The sequence below is a fragment of the Chelonoidis abingdonii genome, chromosome 6 (genome assembly GCF_003597395.2).
Source record: "Chelonoidis abingdonii isolate Lonesome George chromosome 6, CheloAbing_2.0, whole genome shotgun sequence".
Taxonomy (NCBI): Eukaryota; Metazoa; Chordata; order Testudines; family Testudinidae; genus Chelonoidis; species Chelonoidis abingdonii.
Genome location: NC_133774.1, coordinates 47643137 through 47666167, shown reverse-complemented (window position 1 = coordinate 47666167; position 23031 = coordinate 47643137). Strand labels below are relative to the sequence as shown.

Genomic DNA, 23031 nt, shown 5'->3' with positions numbered 1-23031 from the left:
AAGTGGGTATTCACCCACGAAAGCTCATGCTCCAAAACGTCTGTTAGTCTATAAGGTGCTACAGGATCCTCTGCTGCTTTTACAGATCCAGACTAACACGGCTACCCCTCTGATACTTGCCCTCAATAAGGCTGCTTTAAAATACAGCCAGTTCTCCTGGACTCCTTTCCCCCCTCATATTAGCCTCCCAGGGGATCATGCCCATCAGTTCCCTGAGGGAGTCAGTCTGCTTTTCTGAAGTCCAGGGTTCAAAGTTCAAAGCCTTCCTAACTGTACCAACAACATTTGGGAATATATCCATATGTGCATGCAAAATTCTACATGCTGAGCAGAATCAGCATTTGTGTGTAGTTATCCAGGTCAGTTTGTGTCCCAAATGTGGATTTTTACATGCATTAATAAAGGCATCTCCAGACTTTACATGTGCAATTAGAAAAGCTTTTGACAATTTGGCCTTAACTATTTTAAAATGAAACCTGTTTCTGGAACCTTTAAGAAAGATTGAATAATTCTCATTTTTTCTTTTTATCATTCTGTTTAATCATTCTGCCAGAGCCCACACCCCAACCCCCCTCCCTTTAATCATTCTGTCTTTGTTCCCCTCTTTTTTGTTGCTCCTAATGGTCACCTCATGCTCCTTAAGCAGCTGCCATCAGTTTCTTGACATCTCTTGGGATCGGTCTTATACCCTGTGCTTTTTGACTGAGTGCTCCAGGTCTGGTGCTTCTTATCCTTGTTTGTCTCTCCTCAAAGTCCAAATGTTTGGTTTGTGTCCCAATAATCAACTGCCACAAAGTTCCTCAAAATCTACTTAAGCCTCTGCTTAAAGAAAATAAGTATATTAGGATTTTCCCAGTTTTTCTATCAAATCAAAGGTAAATGACACAAAAAATACGTACCTAGATCTAAGACTCCACTCACCTTACCTAGGTCAACACCAAATGCTCAGGAAATAAATGCTCACATCTTTAGGCTTCTGTGCTTCAAACAAGCTCATATCAAGATTTTTTTGTGTTCACATACTGGTATGTGAATTTACTTCTGGTATTTAGTGGCCCCTTTGTCTGCCAGTTATATTCTTTATACCCTTTGAAGGGGCAATTGTGAGAATGCATTAACACATTTGCTATGAGGTCATGGGATTTTGGACAGTGATTTAATCTCTCTCTCCCCTGAAAATGTGGTATTTTCCAAGTGTATTAAACTTTGTCTTTTTTGTTCAGAGAGGCAGTTGTCCTTCTCCAGTCTCTTCTTATTAATTTCAAAGTTCCTTTACTCTTGCAAATAAAATTACCACCAACCTTTCCCACACATAGTGGCTTTCTCCCCAGGAAGGCATGATCAGATACATGTAGAAAGATCTAGTTTAATTGCTAGACAACAGGCAAATCTCTCTTTCAGAGCCTTAAAAATCCCCAGCTGCTCGATAACATGAGTAGCTAGCAGATATGACTTTTCCATAGATAGTATCCCATCTGCAGTAAAGACCCTTCCCTAACTGCAGGAGTGTAGCTGACAGAACTGGGGGGAGAGGTTTGTGGACCACCATTTTATTGCTGTTTACCACTAATCCTTCCCACTGGAACTTTGCCATGTTTATAGGCAGAACAGAAGCCTTTTGTAAACTCAAGAGAGATTATACCTAACCTAGTGTTTCCGGAAGGATACCACCCACCACTATCCCTAGGCGGTTATGATAACCATAATCCTTACACTCTTACCTGTATCTAACTACACCTCTACCCCAATATAACACTGTCCTCGGGAGCCAAAAAATCTGACCATGTTATAGGTGAAACTGTTATATCGAACTTCCTTTGATCCACCAGAGTGCGCAGCCGCGCCCCTCCGAAGCGCTGCTTTACCACGTTATATCCAAATTCATGTTAGATCAGGTCGCGTTATATCAGGGTAGAGGTGTATTTCATATCTTTAAACAAGGAACATCTGCTTCTTCCATTGTTTCATGGAGGTGTGGTGAATAGCTTCGAATGGATTTTTTTCAGTTGAGGAGTGTCATTTTGTAGTAGAGTTTGGATAACTGAGTGCAATTTGAGTGTTATTACATTTCTTTGCTTGCCATCTTCAGAGTTGCTGCATAGATTGCTAGGCATGGTATGCTAGGGCGTGGGCTTTGGCCAGCTTTCCACTTGTAGAAACATGGAAGAGGTTGCCCAGCCTGCATAACTTTCTTAGAGATGAACCATAGTTCTGAATGCAAATCTTAAGGCTGTAGCTCTCTGTGCTGGCTATTCATTATTTAAGCTGGAATCATTCTGAAGTCTTTCGGGATTAGATCCATTTTCATATCTTTTTTCCCATTTTTAAAGCTTTAATGTTTTCCAAAAATTGAGTGCCCCATGAATTTGGGTGCACAAGTCCCACTGAATGTCATTGTGCTCCTGAATCCCTGAGGTGTTTTTGAGTCTCACATTCCTGTACTAAAGGGATTTAGCACTTACTGATCTGCCACTGAATGTTTTTCGTATGGTCTTCTTCAATCAGCATTTTTAAGCTATAAAAAGCATTTCCTCTGATTGACTCTCCTTTATTTCACCAGCTTCTAGCAGAGACTATTGTAAAATATACAAAGACTTGGGGAGTAATAAAACTGCAGCACAGAAAATAGTGATATTATAGGGTTTTTTCCCCCACAGCAGTAGTTTGTTGTAGGTTGTAGGTATTGTTAATGGTGCCTCTTCCTATTTTTGATCTTTAACAACAGTTAGGAGGAAGTATTAATTTGGCAGCTCTTTGTTGGGAAACTTATGCTGAATAAAATTAACTGTTAAATATTGGGAGAAGAGTAATGCCCCAGTTGGTAACAGTCACTGCAAAATATTTCCTCATAAACCATACAGACATTAATTTCACCACTAGTGATAAAAAGTATTTATCTTCAATTTTTGACTGAGTTGAATGTAGTGGGAGTAGGGAGGACATAATTACACAAATATATTACTTTTGTGAGCAGCATTAATACCATGGTGAGCTCAGTTTTATTGCTCAGTAAGGAGCCAATCCACAAGAACATGCCTGCGCCCAGAGGTGGGTTAGGGGTTTGTGGGGCCCTGGGCCAGAGCAAGTGGGGGCTCCTCCCCACCCCTTCCAACTGCAGACCCCCTGCAGCAGTCCTGCTGGGGAAATGGGGTCAGGCACAGGGGCTTGCCCTGCTCCACTCCTTCCCCACTGCCCAGGGGCTTCCCCCACTCCCTGGCAGGAATGCCAGGTGGGTGGAGCAGGGCAAGCCTGTGACCTGTCCATGACTTTTACAAAAAAATATCTATGATAAAATGGAGAGCTCCAGGCCCACAGCACCTCTTGGGGCTCAGAGCTCCAGGGTCCCTTGGAGCTGCAAGGCCCCAATGCCCCCAACAGCAGGGAGCCAGGCAGAGGCAGCTTCCACAGCTCCCAGTCACCACAGGCTGAAGTCTCAGAGGTCTCTGGAAGTCATGGATTCCATGATTTCTGTGGCCTCCATGACTAAATCATAGCCCTAACTATGTATGTTATCTATTACTTAAATCAGCCTCTGTACCAGATGACTGGCAGATAGCTAATGTGATGCTGATTTTTTTTTTTTTAAGTTGCCAGAGGCGATCCTGGCAATTACAGGCCAATAAGCCTAACTTCAGTACCAGGAAAATTGGCTGAAACTATAATAAAGGACAGAATTATCATACCCACGGAGTAACATGATATGTTGGCGAAAAGTCAGTACAGCTTTTGTAAAGTGAAATCACACCTCACCCGTCTGTTAGAATTCTTTGAGGAGGTTAACAACCGTGGACAAGGGTGATCCAATGGATAGTGTATTTGGACTTTCAGAAAGCCTCACCAACGGCTCTTAAGCAAAATAAGTAGTCATGCAACAAGAGGGAAGGTCCTCTCATGGATCAGTAACTGGTTAAAAGACAGGAAACAAAGGGTAGGAATAAATGGTCGGTTTTCACAGTGGAGAGAGGTAAAGAGCAGGGTTCCCCAAAGATCTGTGCTGGGACCTGTGCTGTTCAATATACTCAGAAATAATCTGGAAAAGGGGGTAAACAGTGAGATAGGAAAGTTTGCAGATGATACAAAATTACTCAAAATAGTTAAGTCCAAAGCAGACTGTGAAGATTTACAAGGGGATCTCAGAAAACTGGGTGACTGGGCAAAGAAAATGGCAGATGACATTCAATGTTAATAAATGCAAAGTAATGCACCTTTACTCCCAACTATATGTACAAAATGATGGGCCTAAATTAACTATTACCATTCAAGAAAGAGATCTTGGAGTCATTGTGGCTAGTCCTCTGACAGCATCTTCAGGGATAGGTAATAAGGCAGAAAATATCATAATGCCACACTATAAATCCATCGTACACCCACACATTGAATATTGCATCCAGTTCTGGTCACCTCATCTCAAAAAAGACCATTAGAATTCTAGAAGTAGAATTCTAAAAGTACAGAGAAGGGCAACAAAAATGATTAGGGGTATGGAACAGCTTCCATATGAAGAGCGATTAAAAGGACTGGGACTGTTCAGCTTGGAAAAGAGACTCTTGAGGGGGGATATGATAGAGGTCTACAAAATCATGACTGGTTTGGAGACAGTGACTAAGGAAATGTCACATAACACAAGAACAAAGGGCCACCCAATGAAATTAATAGGCAGCAGGTTTAAAACAAACATAAGGAAGTACTTCAACACACGGTCAACCTGTGGATCTCATTTGCAAGGATGTTGTGAAGGCCAAAAGTATAACTGACTTCAAAAAAGAATTAAATAAGTTCATGGAGCATAAGTCCATGAATGGCTATTAGCCAAGATAGTCAGGGATGCAACCCCATGCACTGCGTGTCCCTACACCTCTGACAGCTAGAATCTGGGACTGGATGACAGGGGATGGATCTTGGGATAAATTGCCCTGTTCTTTTAACTCCCTCTGAAGCATCTGGCTTTGGCCACTGTCAGAAGCCAGGATACTGGGCTAGACAGACCCAGTATGGCCGTTCTTCAGAATCTAGAGTACAATGTGTCTAATTGGAGACAGTGTGCATTTATTAGAAGTGTTTCAGAGAGGAGAGAAACAATTATGTGTTTATACTTGTTGTTAATACCGATGTTGCCACCAAACTGTGACAGACTCCCTCTGTTACAGAGTGAGGGCAGTGACTGTGAATGTGCACCCAACGTAAAGAATTTTCCAGAGAACCAGACACTGATCAAGCGCATGATGATAAAATGTGCAGATGTAGCAAATCCTTGTCGCCCTTTAGAACTGTGTATTGAATGGGCTGGGAGGATTTCAGAGGAATATTTTGCACAGGTATGTTTTATTTTTATTATTATTTGAATACATCTTATTAGCTCACACATTAATGCACACACACCATCTTCTCTGTGCTAGTCACTTTAGAGTCCATCTAATATTCCTATAGATTCAAAATAGAAATGTTTTTTAATCTCCTTTCCTTCCACTATTGGGATCTCACTGTTTCATACGAGAGAAGCATGCTCACATCTAAACCTTCAACTATTCATGACTAAGGCTCAGTGTTTGTCACAGAAATCACAGATTCTGTGACTTCAGCAGCCCCATGAGGCTGGCCCAGGAGCTGCCTGAGGAGCTCAGGCAGCCCCCAGGTCAGTCGCACTGGCTGCTACTGGGCAGTCTTGGGGCCCCCCAACCCCCAGCAGCAGAAATTTTGGGGAAGGTGGCTCAGGGCTTGGGGTTGGTGCTCACCTGGTGGGAGCTCCTCTCCCTCAGCTCCCCTAGCTCCACATGCAGCCTCTGCCAGCAGCCAGGCACTGCCCCCGCAGCTTCCATTGGCCACAGTTCCCAGTCAATGGGAGCTGCAGAAATGGGGCTTGGGGCAGCACGTGGAGCTAGGGCCACCACTTCCCAGTAGCTGGGGGTTAGGGGCCTCTCCCAGCACCCATGCTACCTCCCCCCGGGCCGTGACTCCTCTGCCCAGCACCTGCGGTGCCGCCCCGGGCCGCAACTCGCCCGAGCACCTGTGCCTCCTTCCCCAGCACCCACAGTGCCCCCCTGGGCTGTTCCCCCATCCCCAGCAATCGCAGTACTTCTCTGGGCTGCACCCCCTCCCCAGCACCTGTGGTACCCCGAGTCCCCCCCCCATTTTAGTCAGGGGTATTTTTAGTAAAAGTCATGGACAGGTCATGGGATGTGAATTTTTATTTACTGCCCCTGACCTCTCCATGACTTTACTAAAAATACCAGACGGAATGAAGCCTTATTCATGACCTGCTGCCTGTAGCGCTAGTCTGAGTTTAGTATTAGGTTTGCAATGTGAAACTATTTGGAGAGCACTTTTATACTTCAATTGTTCTACTTTCTGTTACCTTCTCAGTCCAAGAGATAATTACTCATCATGTTACAATCACCAATCCCATTTCCACAGTCCAACCACTCTCCCAGATGAAGGTGGTAGAGAATTATTCTGTGTCTGCAGGGACACCTTGGTGTTCAGTAGAGGATACTTTTCCTTCTGTCATACTTGAACTAATATCTCAGCATGGGGTTATACAGCACTATGTGATTGGAGATGTTATTTTTCAGATATGATGTAAGACCAACCACGTGATCACTAAAGTTTCCATGGTAACCTTCATAAGAATAGGGACTTGAGCCCTGCTTTCCTTCCTAACTTTCAGTGCCATTATGCCTTCTCCAGACATTTCCTGCAGTTTCCTAAAAATGAAATACTCTTCAGTTCCTCCTCCAAAGAACTGTGGACTATTAAAAAGCTGTTGGGTTCCACTCCACTAGTGGCAACATTTCAGCGGTGAGAGAAGTGATCTCTCATCCCAATCTCAGTGTTGACTTTAGCATAAAGCACTCTAATGACCGCTGTAGCAATGCAAAATATTATTTACCATGTGTGATTTCCCAAATAGTATGCTCTAGGAAACTAAGAGCTGCACAGGAGACAGATGGTTGATACATTTCAGCTGTCAAAATCCAAATGGGAGATATGGCACAGTTATTAATGGAAACCATAGTGACAGTTCTCAAATGTTTTGGTGTTCTGCTTTATTCCACTGAGTGAAGCCTCTGGATACTTTCTAACCCTAACTCTTAACATGGACTTGTGTTGATTTAAAATATTATTTAAAAAGTACCACGAAATAAAGATGTTACAATTTAATTAGTACTTACTATCATTATGAGGCAGCAGCTGACCCTAGCTCTAGGCACTTGTCTGATTTTGTCTTTTTATAATTATAAAAATGTATACTATTAAGTATAATCACACTTAAGGAAAAGGGAAAAAGGGAAAAGATTTTCCTATTTGTATCTTTTCTGTACACCCTGGACAGAGCTCTGTAGTGGGTTTCTAGCTAGGACTTTGGAACAAGGCATGGTGAATAGGTCAATGCAGCAATGACAGTCAGTCCACACAATGAAAGTGGCAGAATTAGTAACTTTATAATAAGTAGATTTTTTTGTTTGTCCCCCCCCCGCCCCAAAAATAAACATGATCCTCGAACTAGTAGATTTTAATCCATTTTAACCAAAGACATGGTAATTCTTCCCCACCCCGAAAAAAAAAAAGGAATTAAGTCACATTAAACTACTAGTTAGCAATTTTTGTGTTCTGGTGATTGGCTAAAGAACCACTTATTATTCTAGTCTGCTTACAAATTCACCTTATCCTCCACTTGTCTTCACCCTAGGACGGCAAAGGCAAAGCTTTTAAAGGCTAATATTAGCTTTGTTTTCTACAGACAGATGAAGAGAAAAGACAGGGTCTACCAGTTGTAATGCCAGTATTTGATCGAAAGACCTGTAGCATCCCCAAGTCTCAGATATCCTTCATCGATTATTTTATAACAGACATGTTTGACGCCTGGGATGGTAAGAAGTTCTACTTTTTCTTCTTTCTCTGTTGAAGAGCAAATCCCTGTTACAAACTCAATATTATTCTCTCGTGAATTATCTCAAGCCCTGTTCCTTCTACTGTTTTCCATTTCAGTAACTGTGTCAATACTGAGTATGCAGGAGGATCTAAATATTAGTTGTGTAAATTGCATTATTTATACTGAAATTGAACTTTATTGTAGATAATTTCAGAGAATCAATTACCTTTAAAAATAAAACATTTTATTCACCTTGTTTAATGATTTAAGATGAAAATAGGGTTTTTTACCAACTTTCTCCTTTAGCAGAATATTTCTTCTCAGCAAATGAAAATTAAGATAGATCTTCCTGTTCATCTACCAGAATTACTGATAAATCAGTTCAGTCATAAAAATAGGATTTGCTTATTTGTGATGGTGTTGTGAAAACAGCGCAGAGTCTTGCCCCTAACAACACTACTTAGTAGTAGTAATGCAACAAGTAGAAGGATGGCAAGGTTACACTCAATCACCTGCCAGATTATAATAGTGTAAACATCAGACCAAGTAAGGCTGGTGCTATCCTTCTGAGCACTATGCTGTACGAAGCTGTGATACGCTATTGTTCCTTCTCTCCATTGCAGCATTTGCACATCTACCTGTTTTGATGGAACACTTGGCTGTTAACTACAAACACTGGAAAACATTAGATGAGTTAAAATGCAAGAGTCTCAGGCTTCCAGCAGAAAACAACTGAAGCAAAGAGAAGAAAACCTCTTGATCTACCAGTCACACTGTGAATCATTTACTACATTAGATACAAGAGGCACTGTGTCTTCTTTAATATGAACTTATAAACTCTGCAGCAAGGAGAAAATATTTTACTCCTCACTTTTAAAATGCTCTAAATTCTACAAAAATGTTTTTCATCAAGGTATGTAACTGGAGATAAATAAATGGTCTTTGGAACTACCCTTTTGTGGCAGAACAGGTATTTCTAAAGCTAATTTGTAAAGTTTGTTTTAGTGCATTTGTCTAATCTTGTAACTGGTGCAATTTTATTTAGTGACTAAAATATACTGTGTACCAATGATTCTCATACAAAAGTGTAATCTAGTCACCCATGAAATACAAATAGGTTAATCAAACACAAAATAGAGTAAAAACCACAACAATTCAGCATAAATTTGCCCCCGTTACCATAAGTAAAACTTTTTAAGAACTTTATTTCTAAAGAGAAGTTCTAAAGTAGAACAAGTGAGGCTTCACAGTTTCAAACGTACCGTTTTTAGAGAGGAACACGGTCTAGCCCGCCTACAAACTTTAACCGTTTGTTATTAATGAAACATAGAATATAATTTTACCTCTGTCATATTGCACAGATTAACCCGTTTCTCTCCTTTCCCATATAAACTCTTGATTGTTGTAATTAAATTAGACTGATTGAATTATATTTGTTACATAGAGGGGACTTATCATGGTTCATATAATTGATGCAATTCTCTCTTTTCTGTGCCATCATACAGAGGTTACCAGGAGACATTTTGTCATATTTTACATGACAGCGTGGGATTGATCAACAAACTTTTTAATAAAATATTGTTTGTACACATGGTCACTACGATTTTATTAAATCTAAATTTTATGGCCACAAGGCCATATGTTGTGATATAAGTATGGACCTGTAGCTTTTTAAGAGTTTTCAGGTTATAAATTATAACAGCATTATAACTTATGCTTTTTTCCCCCTCTAATAGAATATGCTGTTATGAGATGTAAAAAGTATTTCAAAAGATGTAAATAAGTTAGAAACTGAACATAGTATTTTCATTAGTTTTAAAATATGAAATTTATGGTAACGCTTCCAAAGCACAAATGCATATTTTTATACATCTCATTTTAATCACTACTTTGTGCAAACCCTGAGTTCAGATTTTAGACTTTGTTTAATACTAGCAAAACAGCTAACTGCAATTACTGATTTTTAACACTGTGCACTCCAAGCTGCAGTCAAGAGTTGCAAGCTGTGACTTTATATAAAGAGGTATAAAGCACATTGCTCATAGAAAATAAAGGACTTTGGACAAGCTGTATACCTCTGTTTTGTGCTGTATCAAGTAGTAAACCAGGTAAAAAGAAAACAGACATACTGCTGTGGAGGAAAAATGATGATGATTGTAGTTTACTGCAGGAAGCTTACATAATGTGCCAACATTTTTTCTATGTTTTGTACCAAGTTATGTAAACAAATGGAAACATCGTACTATTTCCATGCAGAGAAATGTATAAAAGCTATATTTTTGTTAGAATTGTAATAGAACCTTACTTTTGTCATAGCTCAGGCAGTTTGCTGTGTATTATAATGCTGCATTGTGTATATTTGAAGAATGGTGTTTTTGGTGAACTGTCATTATTCCCATGATGTACGACTACACAGAGTTTTAGCTCTGATTACATTTTTTTCCAATGAATTTTTATTCAAATAAGTTGACTTCTAGCTTTTATACTGTAAAATGTTTGCTCTTCTCATTCTTTCATTTACGAGCAAGTGTTCTGGTAATGATTATATCTTGAACCAATTATATGCTAAAAGACTTGACTCTTGTTGCAGTTTCTGTTGGAGAGGAGGAAAGATCTCCCATGAAACTTCAAAGTGTGTCACTCGAACTCAGTTTGTTAAATACAATATCAGTTTTCCGACTACAAATGTTCTGTATAAAGTTTTACTTCCTATTGTCAAATTTTATACCAATTTCAAACTCTTACACTACTATAGGAAATGTTAACTGCTGAAGAAATAAAGCCCAACTACAGTTTTGTTCATCTGAAACTTTAATCGGCAGTCACTATTACTTGTAAAACTCAACACATGAATAAACAAAAATTGGGGTTAGGCAAGGTAACTAGTAATGGAATGATGACCTTGTGCAATAAAAGCTTTAGGCCATGTCTACACTACCACTTATGTCGGCAAAACTTGTCACTCACCCTTGTTGGTTTTTTTATTTCTTCTGTCAGAGCTTCCCCCTGTTGGTTTTCCCCTAGGAACAAGTGGCTTGGCCCTTATGTTTTAATTGCACTTATTGCAGCCTCAACTCAGCTAAATCCAGAATTACAAACTTTAAACCTCTCTTGGCTATCATGCTCTGAAAACAGCTGCCCCTGAATCGAAAAGCTATGGCTCTGCTACTGCTGAAAGATGCATGATTTTTTAAAGCTGTTTTTAAAGCTGCTGGGTTTTCCTCTGCACTTGCTTCTACTCATGGGCATTCTCAGTGTAATGGATTTAAAACCAACTAAAAAAACTCCCCCAGATTTCTCTCTACTGCTGAACAAGCCTTTTCCAGTCTCAGTTGAATATGGAGGTTCTCACATTCTAAAGAGCCCAGAGGGATTGCAAGTGTTTTTATTCAAGTCAAATGAACTGAGATGAAGAAATGATGGAAAGAGTAATCTAACTTGTAACTATACTTCATATTAAACACACTAATGTTACATAAGCCATCTCAGGTGCCTTAATCCCCACTAAGGTCACAACTACTGTGAGCTACTAGCATCCTTGTACTACCCAGTTGGCAAAACAGCAAAACAGAAAAAGTCACTGGCCACTTCTTCTCATCACCTATGTTTGTGCACATTATAAAAACTTAAAATACTAAAAATCATCCTACCTAAAAGCATTTGTGTTTATCATTTTCTACACACATTTAAACCCACACCTCCAGTCAGAAAAGCCAGCTACTTCTGCCTTTAAATAAGGGTTTATATAAATGAAACCTCTAATTATTCTTCCTTAGCCTTGCAGTGAGGTTGGCTCTGTTAAATCCCAGTGACAAACTGCTTCAGTTATGATTCAACCAAGAATTTTAGCCTCTCTCATGCTGATCTCCATCCATGTTTCTTTAAAAGAAAATTATGGATGCTAACAATCAGTTCTAATTAATACAATTACTTTCAATGGCTTAAAGACCAAACATGGCACTTCTGCTGAAACAGCAGGCCCCTGTTTCAAACATGCAACGTTCTCTTTTGGTTGTATAGAGTAATAGCAACTAATAATTCAAAGAAAGGGGAAAAGACACCACCTTTATTGTACGGCATTTAGAAGGTAAGGCATAACAATACGTTATTTTCAATATTTAAACTCTTCAAATAGCTCAATTTCCTTTACACACATACTTAACATACACACAGCTCATGCACATCTACTGCTTATTCAACCAAGTTAGAACCTAAGCTGCAAATCATCATTTTGCTCTAATTTCTGAAATAACGTTAAACTACGCAGTCTAGATTCTCTTTCTCCATCTTTCCACAAAATAATAAGGTGGTCAGCAGAGCATGTCACCAGGCCAAGATCACTAAAGTACAGGAACATCTGCAATGAAAACCATTAACATGATCATGCTGCACATGTAGATTTAGGCAAATAGCTCATTTTCAGCTTTGTGTGAGATGGATCATCAGGGATCCCACAATATTTCTGTTTAAATGCAGAATAATGTTTTCCACATGTGAGATTTCATACAAAATTTTCAATATCATAAGTAAACTCTTTGATACTAAAATGTAAGGCAGAGATAGCAGAAAAACAAGCTGTGTCACAATAATCATCTCTGGTTCTTATATAGCATTTTTCATCAGTAAATTTCAAAGCATTTTAACAAAGGTGATCCCCATTTTACAGATAGGGAAACTGAGACCCAGCAATCAAGTGACTTGCCCAAGATCACCCAGCAGGCCAGTGGCAGAATCAGGAAAAGAACCTAGGTCTCTGGACAGTGCTCTAACCACTGGGAAACACTGTCTCCTGCATCACATCAGGGCCTGTGCCAATGGGCTGGGGGACCTGCGCATCACTAGAAGTCATACAATAAGTGATAAGATGGCAACTTCCTCAGGCAGCAAAGTGTGCCTAGCCAAGGCAAACACAGACTGACACAGGAAAGTGGCCCAGCCAGAAATGCTAAAGAATGGCAGAAAGGGAGTTTACAAGATAATTAGGACTGACAAGTATACTGCGTGAAGAAAGGGAAGCCCCTCAAGACTTCTCTTTATGGACTATCAACAATCTGCCAACAGTCAAGAAGCAACAAACAGTAAAAGGAACCAGGAACGGCAAAGCAGCAGATGTCAAACTGTCAAAATATGAAAACAATTCAGTTCAGCAGTCAGAGGAATATGTCACGAGGCACAACTATCTCACAGTTGTAACATCCTGATTCCTCAATTGATTAGGAAGATTCTGTCCTGCGGTAGCATTCAGTCAAAGGAGTCCGTCACAGCCTGCCTCCTCCAGGAACAGCTGTAGCAAAGTTACCAGCAACGGGGACTCTCCCAGGTAGAAATATGTCAAACCCACAGCTTTGGATATCATGTTCCACTGGAAACTTTCATCATGCAGGCTACTTTTCTATCTTAAAGAGCTCCAGTCTGCTTGGAGTTAAACACTTCCCCTATGCAAAATGCTGCAGAAGACAGATCCAGCAATCTGGATAAAGTCTATTGAAGAACAAACAGTTGTACAGTGGCATGGGGTATTTCAGTGACTGATTCACATGCACTCTCCACAGGAAATGGCTGTGGCTTGCTGTGAATTGGATGTGGCTGGAGTTTTTAAGAAAATATGAATTTTTGCATGAAAATCAAATACAGTCATGGGAAAATACTATTTAGAGCAAGGGATACCTTTTATCCTTGGTTTGGTTTTGTTACAAAGATCCAAGTGGGACAGCAGCTCCTGGATTTGCATGTTATGCCAGGAAAAAACCCTCACTTCCAGAATCAAAGGGTCAATAATATATTAATTGCCGTTAAGTGTGGTTACACTAGACCTTCTCAACTATGAGGTAATAGTGACTCCAAAAAGAACCGTCTTTTAGACAATGACTGCCCCTTCCTTATTCTCTACCTCCTTTCTTGTTTGTAAAGATAGCAGAGAACATAAGAACAACCATACTGGGTCAAACCAAAGATCCATCTAGCCCAGTATCCTGTCTTCCAATAGTGGCCAATACCAGGTGACCCAGAGGGAATGAACAGAATAAGTAATCATCAGGTGATCCATCCCCTGTCGCCCACTGCCAGACTCTCTCTTTTCTGGTTATAGAAAAGTCCATCCCATCAACTAGCAGGAAATTCCCCACCCCTAGTGCTGACAACTATATATTTTATTTGTTTTATATTAAATCGGTGTTGGTGATAGATGTGGGATGGAATAGGCCCTTTAACTAGGTTTTCTATCTCCTTCTTCCCCAGATCCAAAACGTTTCTTTCTTATGCTGAAATTCTATACCAAGAAATAGATACCCTTGTTGCTGTTTGTCAGACTGCAGGACCATGAGGACACAGGGAGGTGCAGCTATTTAAAATTAAAATAAATCACTAACATTTTACTGGGCAGATAGCATGGAGTGATACCTGATTTAAAAAGGCAGATATAAAACATCACACTGTATACATGAGGGACATTTAAGATTGCTTTCAATCAATAGCCAAAATGTTTATGGTTGATGAATGAAGAAAGGATTTTCATAAATCTTACAGCACAGAAGGCTGCTTAACAGGTTTTATGTATTACAGCCCCCTGGGTTGGAGTTGGAGTTGGAGCCTGGAACCTGCATATCCAGGTTCCCAACACCAGTTTCTGAGATCTGAGGACTCAAGTACAGGTTGCTTAAGAAACCTGATAACGCGGAAGGTACGATTTTCTATGGCTTCTACTTCTACACCTCTCCACATGGAGCTGTAATTGTTCTAATTCTTATCTAGATTTTGCACCAGTGGATTTGACTTCTCTCACATTGCACAATAAATCTAGACATTATTTTGCCCCACACATCTTTGCAATGTTCTTCAGGGTTTCTCTTTTTTTGAGAAACTTGCTGTGAACCAAGCAAGGCCAAAGCGCAGGCCTCATGCATCTCTGCAGCATGACAATCAGATTCCTAGTCTCCTGAGCCATCTAGTCATAAATTACAGTTTAAGAAGAAACATTACCAAAATTACAGCATTAAATAAGATTCACATTTTGTTTCTCTTACTAAATTCCACATACCTGCACGGCTGACGAATGCCCAATCAAATCACCAATAAGCTCCAAAGAATATGTTGTAGTGCTTTCTTGCATCTTTTTAGCAGTTTGGCTTGCTTGTTTGTTGGCCCTTCCAAAACCCCACATGTTGAGAAACCCTGGGACACAGATAAAGGAGAAAATCCTTCTTTCCATTTTGGCAAAGGCTTTTATTAATATTTGACTAAACACTATACTTACTTAGAGGACTATGGGATAGTCACTTAACTCAAAAAAGATAACAGATGATGTGTCAAAACATTTCTGCACCTGCATTAAGACTACACACTTCTTAAATCACTGGGTAACAGAAACTTTAGATACTGTTCCCCTTAGTAGGCCTGTCATGGCAGACAAGTTAAATTACCCGCTTGGATTGTAACTGGGATGAGACAGTGAAGAAGGTTTAACACAGAGGGAAGCTACCCAGTTGAACCCATGAGACAAAGGTGTATAGTGCAGTGCTGTGAGGCTTACCTCTACTCTGTCCTGCCTAAATTGATTGGTTGTCCTTAAATGGAATGGAAAGGGAGGAATGAGGCACTGAGCTCTCTTCTCAGTGATCTGCACAAACACATTCATGTTTATCAACAGGTAACAAGCTCAAGTATCTGTTCCTGCACTATCCACCTATATATTCTCTTTCCTACAGAAAACTATTACCCAGAGGGACTTGAGGACCAAAAAGCTCTTGTCAACTGCTCCTCCAGGACTGTGCTCACCAGCTGCTGCTGCTCCCAGATATCCAGAAGCAGCTGCAAATTCAACTTCCCTAGGTTATGAACTTAAGCAAGAACGGGCAGGTAATTCCATAATTCACAACAGGGACATAATCTCTAGCCCTGCTCCTGCTGTTTTTCCCACATCCTATATGCACTCTCTCTCTCATATCCAGGCTGATTCTATGTAGGCTAGTACTCATTTATGCTCCAGTCTCCAAGACACTGGGTAAATTGTGTAACTGTATTGACAGAATTGAAAAGATTGGGTGTCATCCATCTATAGAATGAAGACAGGGCTGGATTTAGGAGAAGGCAACCCAGGTGACCACTGGGGTGCCAGGCATGGGGGACGCCAGGCTCAGGGTGCTGGTTTTGTTGTTAGCGACAAAAGGGAAAATAGAATGTTTGAAGTCAAACGTTTTAGATATTCTGATACGGATTCATTTTTCACTAACTTCCTAAAATTCCTTTGTAGAATCTTGTGGAACCTTCCAGACTTTGTGAGAACTACATTTTCCTTGAATCTCCTAGAATGTTGTCAGCCATGCCCTCATGGGAAAATAAAGGCCAGGGCACCACCAGTCCATCACTGAAATATAAGAACAAAGTGAAGTGAGAGCCCAGGTGTGACACTGTGAACCTTGTTTTATTGTGTAATTGTGGGGGGAGGGTGCCAAAGACACTCCTCACGTAGGGTACCATATGGTCTAGGGCTGGCCCTGACTGAAGATGGCACAACCTATACTTTCTCACTAACCCTTCGCCCAGCCCAACAAACACACTGAACAAGAAGGGTGACAAATTGGAATCCTGTATGAGAGAGATGACACGACAAATGAACAGTTACTCTCTGGGATCACTCAGAGAAACGAATAAGAGCAGGGATCAGCAACCTTTGGCACACGGCCCGTCAGGAAAAGCCCCTGGCAGGCCAGGCTGGTTTGTTTACCTGCCACATCCACAGGTTCAGCTGATCACAGCTCCCACTGGCCTCGGTTCACTGCTCCAGGCCATTGGGGGCTGTGGGAAGCTGCATAGGCTGAGGGATGCGCTGGGCGCCCTTTCCGCAGCCCGTATTGGCCTGGGACAGCAACCTGCACCCAATGGGAGCTACAATCGGCCAAAACTGTGGATGCGTCAGGTACACAAACTGGTTTGGCCCGCCAGGGGCTTTCCCTGGTGGGCCACGTGCTAAAGGTTGCCGATCCCTGGAACAGAACAACTCCATCTATCCCCCTACCATGTAGCCCCATGTAGCATCTTCACCTGCTCCTGATTATAAAAATTATGTACCTCCTATATGAGAACATAAACATTCTTATCTCATATAATACATCATGTATTGCATCACAACTGAGCAACAGCTGAGATTTTGAATACTTAGTATAGAATATTCATAGTGAACTGTTTCTAATCAATACAGAGAGTAAAAAAAGTCAAATGACTCTCTGAGGAAGCTGTGATCTGCTGGTGAATATTCTATGAACAGAGAAACGGGCTTAAATATACCCACTCAGTTTCAGCAAAGACCCTAAGGAAGAACAAAAACTCGAAGGGAGTCTGTGTGGTGGATCTCTGCAACCAGATGGAACCCCAGTGACTTCAACAGGGCTCCTCACTGTACAGGGGGCTACCTGGCCAGAGCTCAATGCAGGAACTTTGTAGGTGAGGCTATGCATACCAGCTGACTGCAAGTCTTGATATCTTTGCTTATAAATTCCAGGGGAGAGAGAACAAAGGAAAAACAACATTTTCTGTGAAAGCTGCCCCTACTGCAAGCATGACAGAGTTTCATTTTTTTTATGCTATACTCTGAAGCTTCTAGTTTTGTATGGTCAACTTTGGGGTCCATAGGTGGGTGGGTATTTGTTTGTTGAACACCATTTTTATATAACCAATTCTCTCTGGAGCTATAGACAAACCTGTTGGAACAGGCTCAGCTGGAAGCTGCTGCTTTTCACGTAGTTCCCAGATGCGAACACTGCCATCTTCTGAGCATGATACCAGCTGCCTGTCCAACCAAATGAGGAATTATATTGAAACAGAACCAGTATGAATACATATTAGCACAAATCGACATAAAATTTCACTGCAGGTACAATAAATCCCCCAAGAGTCTACCCAATTTTATTACCAGTAACTCTTAAGAATTATTATTTAACATGATGCTGAGAGATCTTTTGCAAAAGGACAAATTATAGTGAACTCAGGAAAATTAGTATAAAACTATACAAATTTGCAATCCCATCTAATGCTTTTAAAAACATACTGCTTTATAAAAACAAATGCAAGCTTTGATCTGCAAAGACTAATGCATGTGTGTAGTCTTAACAACTTTAACCGTGCAAGTAATCCAATGGAGTGAATCTACTCTCTGCTTAAAGTTAAGCACAGTGCAAGTGTTTGCAGGATAAGGGCCTTATTTTACCTTCTGATAAACATCTCCATAAAACGATAGTGGAGAATGACAACAAAGCTATTAGAAAGAGGTATCTACAGCAACCAGCTGTCTTGTCTTAGCTCTATTTTGATGGATTTGTAATTCATCTGTAAATATTAAGTTCCTGCTAGACACTTGGCACTAAATGCCAAAGACTGGGAGTGATTATTTTCTGTTCAATATTTGTTCATTAAATTAATTAGGCTGTTTTTGAGCAACAGAAATGTCTAAATGAGTTTGGCATGTGCCTTTGTTTTGCTTTATTAAATGCAAGTGTGAAAAGACATTTCCATAATGGAGACTAATTATTTTGCTAGATTTGAATTTAAAAAAGCAAAAGGTATTTAATTTGGAAGCTGTGTACTAAGCATGCTGAGTTCTATTATTCCACATCAAATTATAATGGCGTATTTTCAAAACGGAAAACAATGCTATTTCTTATGGCAGATCAAGCCAAAGATCAGGTACCCTATGCTGCCTTGGGAAGTTAAATGTAGCTTTGCAGGTTGTCCCTAGCCACCTTTCTGAGCCTTGCATTTCTTTACTGCATTACAAAATTTACCATGACTTGTACCTGTTTGGAAGTCTTGCAATGTGCAATACAATGGAGTCATGAGCAGTTCTCTGGCAGGCAATCACACGCTTCATTTGAAGGTTATAAACATATATGCCCTTCCCAACAGCAGCAAACACACACTGGAAAGAAAATTCAATAGAACATCATACAGATACAGACATAAAACTATTACTTTGTGTAACAGATTTCCAGTGGTACTATGACATCATAAAGCTACTGCTACCGGGCTCAACCTATCCTTTTAACCTACATTAATGCACTGCCTTCTGAAGAATAACAATATCAAATGACTGACAAAGCTTTAACACTTCCTGGATGAGAGAGGAAGATTGGGTAGGAGAACTTACATATCATAGCAACAAAATTAGTACAGCATAAAAATATACTTGTAATTATATTGGGAATTCCTCTTTATGCTGAATTCCAAGTTGGCTACAGTGATATAAAAAATTCACAAAGCGCAGCAACTGTTTCTTTTATGGAATATTTTTATTCAAAAACGTGTTAACCTTTTGTGATAGGGTGTGCTGCCCACACAGGTCCTGCAGGGAAAGCTGCACAGATGAGTTACTCCCTGGGAGTAGGGAGTGATGAGACTGGCAAACCAGGAGGAGTGGGGAAAGCTAGGAGGTATGGAAACGGCTCAGAGAAAGGCAGCATCCAAGGAATGGACCTTGGCTGCTGTGTAGAGGGTCCCTGAACCAGAACCTGGACTATAGGCTGAGCCCGATGGCACTGTGAGATGGTGAAAAAGAAGACTGCCTGAGACTGCTGGAGAGCAGGAACCTTGATGCACTTCTCCTGGAAGGGGAAACTACAATAATGACCAGGCCAGACGGCTCAGTCACGCAGAGGACGCTGCGGTTCCTGGAGCAAGAGAGAGGTTGCAGAGGAGAAACAGGGTACGTCTACACTGCACGATTATTTCGAATTAGCTTAAACCGATATTACAAAACAGATCTAATAAAATCGGTTTAGCGCGTCCACAGTGGGATCACGAAATCGATTGTTTGCGTCCATGGTCCAAAGCTACCATCGATTTCAGGAGCGGTGCACTGTGGGTAGCTGTTCCTCAGCTATCCCATAGTTCCCACTTCCGTGTTGAGAGCACAGTGCCTGATGGGGCAGAAAACACTGCCCCGGGTGGTGCTGGGTACAGCCTCACCCCTCCCTTTGTGAAGGCAGCAGACAACCCTTTGGCGCCTTTTTCGCGGAGTGCATTGAGCAAACGCCATAGCACAGCAATCTTTCCCTTTTTTTTTCACGTGGTGGGGGGGGGAAATAAACTGAGGAGCTGTTCCCTGAACCACGCCAGACACTGTGTTTGAACCTACAGACATTGGGAGCTCAGCCAAGAATGCAAATAATTTTCAGAGACTGCTGTGGACTGTGGGATAGCTGGAGTCCTCAGTACCCCCTCCCTCCCTTCATGAGCGTCCATTTGAGTCTCTGGCTTCCCGTTACGCTTGTCACGCAGCGCTGTGTATCCTGCAGTTTTTTATTCAAACGCTTTGGCATTTCGTGTTCTGTAACGGAGCTGCATACAACAGATTTGTCTCCCCATACAGCGATCAGACCTAGTATCTCCCGTACGGTCTATGCTGGAGCTCTTTTTCGATTTCAAACTGCATTGCCAGCCGTGCTGATCAGAGCTCCACGCTGGGCAAGCAGGAAATGTAATTCAAAAGTTCGCGGGGCTTTTCCTGTTTACCTGCCCGCTGCATCCGAGTTCAGATTGCTGTCCAGAGCGGTCAGTGCTGCACTCTGGGATGCCGCCCGGAGGCCAATAACGTCGATTTCCGTCCACATGAACCCTAATCCGAGTTATCACTATCGAATTTAGCGCTACTCCTCTCGTTTGGGAGGAGTTCCGAAATCGATTTAAGGAGCCGTTTAACTCGATATTAATGACGTCGTCGTGTGAACGGGTACAGCGTTAAATCGGTATATCGGCCATTAAACCGATTTAAAGTCGCAGTGTAGACCTGGCCACAGATGGGGTATAACCACTGGAAGGAGCATTGACCTACCTGAGTTAATCCCCAGAACCACCAGGAGGCAGCACAGTCCACCGGTGAGTAGAGCAACCCATAACAAATTGATGGACAACATGGGCAGGATGGTCACCTCTGACACAGGGATCAGGAATGGACTGTGCCTCACAAGATCCCCAGGTGAGGGGCAGAGAGACACTATAATGCAGTTGAACCTTGCAGCAAGCATACATAACAGGGAGAGAACCACTAAAGGAAGACAAAAATAAAATGCCCACAGTACAGACTTTCTTTGCTGTGGGAAGATGTCCCCTACTAGGGTGCATGCCGGAATTTTTGTTTCTACAGTGGGGAGATAAGAAGCAACAGCCATGGGTCCCTGTTATGTGGGGATAGATATTAGAGAACCAGCAGAGACTGTGTGAAACCCAAGTGTATTTACAAGACTGTATGGTGCAGGTAGTTTGTCAACAGCAGCAGCTGTACAGAATCCTTCAGGAAAGCAGGAGGAGTTTTAAGGGCCATGAATGGGAAAGGTGCTCCAGAACTAGGAGGCCAGAGGCCCAACTCCAAAATGTTATGGCTGTGGGAGCAGGGGGCACCTGAAGAGGGCATGCCCCTATTTGCAGGGAAGCAAAGAGCCTTACTAGGAGACAAGGACTAAGGAGAGGGCCCAGAGAACACCACCCAATAAGTGCTTGGATTGAAGGAGAACCTGCTTTTGGTGTGGGAGAAAGGGCTATATAAAGAGACATCGACCCTCACAGGGAAAGAGAGCCCAGAAAAGGACAAGGTACTGAGGCAAGAGAGAAAAGAGCCAGAGGCCCGTAAAGAGCTCATAAGAATAGTGGAGAAGCCCAAGAGGCAGGTAAAGAAATGTGAAGGGAAGAAAGAGCCTCTGCATTAATAACTGTCCTCCCTGAGGCCTAACACTGAGACGAACCACAAAACAGTGGGAACTTGGAGCCTGGGAGCAAGGAGGACTCTGGAGGGAGGTCCAGGTGAGAGAGAAGCTGTTAACTGCAGGGCAGGCCTGGGTGGAGGTTGCATAGGACCTGCAGTTCCGGCAGAAGAAACTCAGAGATGCTATGGAGGAACGAGATAGGTCTCTGACCATGAGCTACAGCCTAAGACAAGAAAGGGATGACCTGAGAGCCCAGCTGCACCAGGTACAGGTAGGTGATTTGGAGTAGAAGAATACCTGCCCACCCCTGGTTGCAGCTTTGAGAGAGAGGGTGTGTGATGAGGTGCACTCCCCACACTCACCTTGCAAAAGCTGAATTGGGCCAGGTGGACTCAATCATCTAATTAGGCTGCATGGGGGGTGGGGGGGAAGCTTTAGGTTGGATGCAGCTACTTACAGAGAAGCTCAGCTGTGAGAGACAGGTGGAACTTCTATCCAAGACAGGAAATTGGAAGCAGAAGGGACTGTAGAAATGAGTTACCTAGAATTATTCCCTAGGCAGGGGGAGTAAAGATACTGGCAACCCAGAGCAGGGGGGAAAACTAGGAGGCATGAAAGTGGCTCAGGGAAAGGCAGCAAGGTCTAGAGAACAGACCTTGGCTACTATGTAGAGGGTCCCTGAGCTGGACTCTGGAGTAGAGGGTAGTTCCTAGCTTCTCCTGCCTGGTGCTGTGGGAGTGGCACAGAAGACTACCTGAGACAGCTAGAGAGCAAGAACTTTGATCCACTCCCGCAGAAGGGAAACCACCATAGTGACCTGGCTGGAGGACTGAGTCATGAAGGGGACCAGGGTGTACTGGCTTACTTTCACCTCTGAGTAGCTCTGACCAGTGGTGAGTAGAGTAACCCATCAGACCTGCTTAGGCTAATTCTAGTTCAAAACTACATGTAGAAAGAAGAAAGTCTAATAAGTAAGTTTAATATCTCAAAGAACAAGAAGAACTTGTACACAGAACCAATTTGTATAAACTACAAACACTAGCAACAGCTCTGGAGTTGTCATGCACAAAAGAGATTATTTATGTAAGTTCACTGCTGGCTTTATCACAAAGATTTGCAAACTTTTCTTTCCTCAGTAAAGCATCTGAATGAGTTTGCAGGAAAACAGTATGTTCGGAGGTATCTTAATACCATTTTACCTGCACTATGGGGTTTGGGCCAGTTTATTTCAACAATTTTTTTTATCACTATTATTCTTTATTTATGTTGTAGTAGCACCAAGAAGTCTCATTAAGGAAGATGAGCCCCAGAGAGCTGAGCTCCTAAAATGAAAGATAGTCCCTGCCCCACAGAGCTTCCATATATTGCAAAGGCTGGAAGCACTATTGTTACAGTAGTTATTATCTTAGCAGAGTGTAGGGATGCTGTACAATGACTAAAACAAAACTGTACAATTCCCCCTCATTATGTAAT

The 23031-nt window shown here is 41.8% G+C and overlaps 2 protein-coding genes across 6 annotated transcripts in view; one reads left to right on the top strand and one right to left on the bottom strand.

Moving 5' to 3' along the window:
• The window catches only part of PDE8B (phosphodiesterase 8B), a 172728-nt gene extending 163319 nt beyond the window's left edge, over nucleotides 1-9409 (top strand). Inside the window, exons 20-22 of the mRNA XM_075066999.1 lie at nucleotides 5148-5315; nucleotides 7739-7868; nucleotides 8494-9409. Of these exons, the coding sequence (XP_074923100.1) occupies nucleotides 5148-5315; nucleotides 7739-7868; nucleotides 8494-8606 (411 nt within the window). The 3' untranslated portion in view covers nucleotides 8607-9409. The remainder of the gene's footprint in view (nucleotides 1-5147; nucleotides 5316-7738; nucleotides 7869-8493) is intronic.
• Nucleotides 9410-11170: 1761 nt separating this feature from the next.
• Nucleotides 11171-23031, bottom strand: part of WDR41 (WD repeat domain 41) — a 34893-nt gene continuing 23032 nt past the window's right edge. For all 5 annotated transcript variants that reach the window (XM_032792710.2, XM_032792711.2, XM_032792712.2 and 2 more), the window contains 4 exons: nucleotides 18658-18779; nucleotides 17566-17654; nucleotides 14907-15040; nucleotides 11171-12227 (listed from right to left, as the gene is read on the bottom strand). In XM_032792710.2, coding sequence (XP_032648601.1) covers nucleotides 12075-12227; nucleotides 14907-15040; nucleotides 17566-17654; nucleotides 18658-18779 — 498 coding nt within the window. In that variant the 3' untranslated portion in view covers nucleotides 11171-12074. The remainder of the gene's footprint in view (nucleotides 12228-14906; nucleotides 15041-17565; nucleotides 17655-18657; nucleotides 18780-23031) is intronic.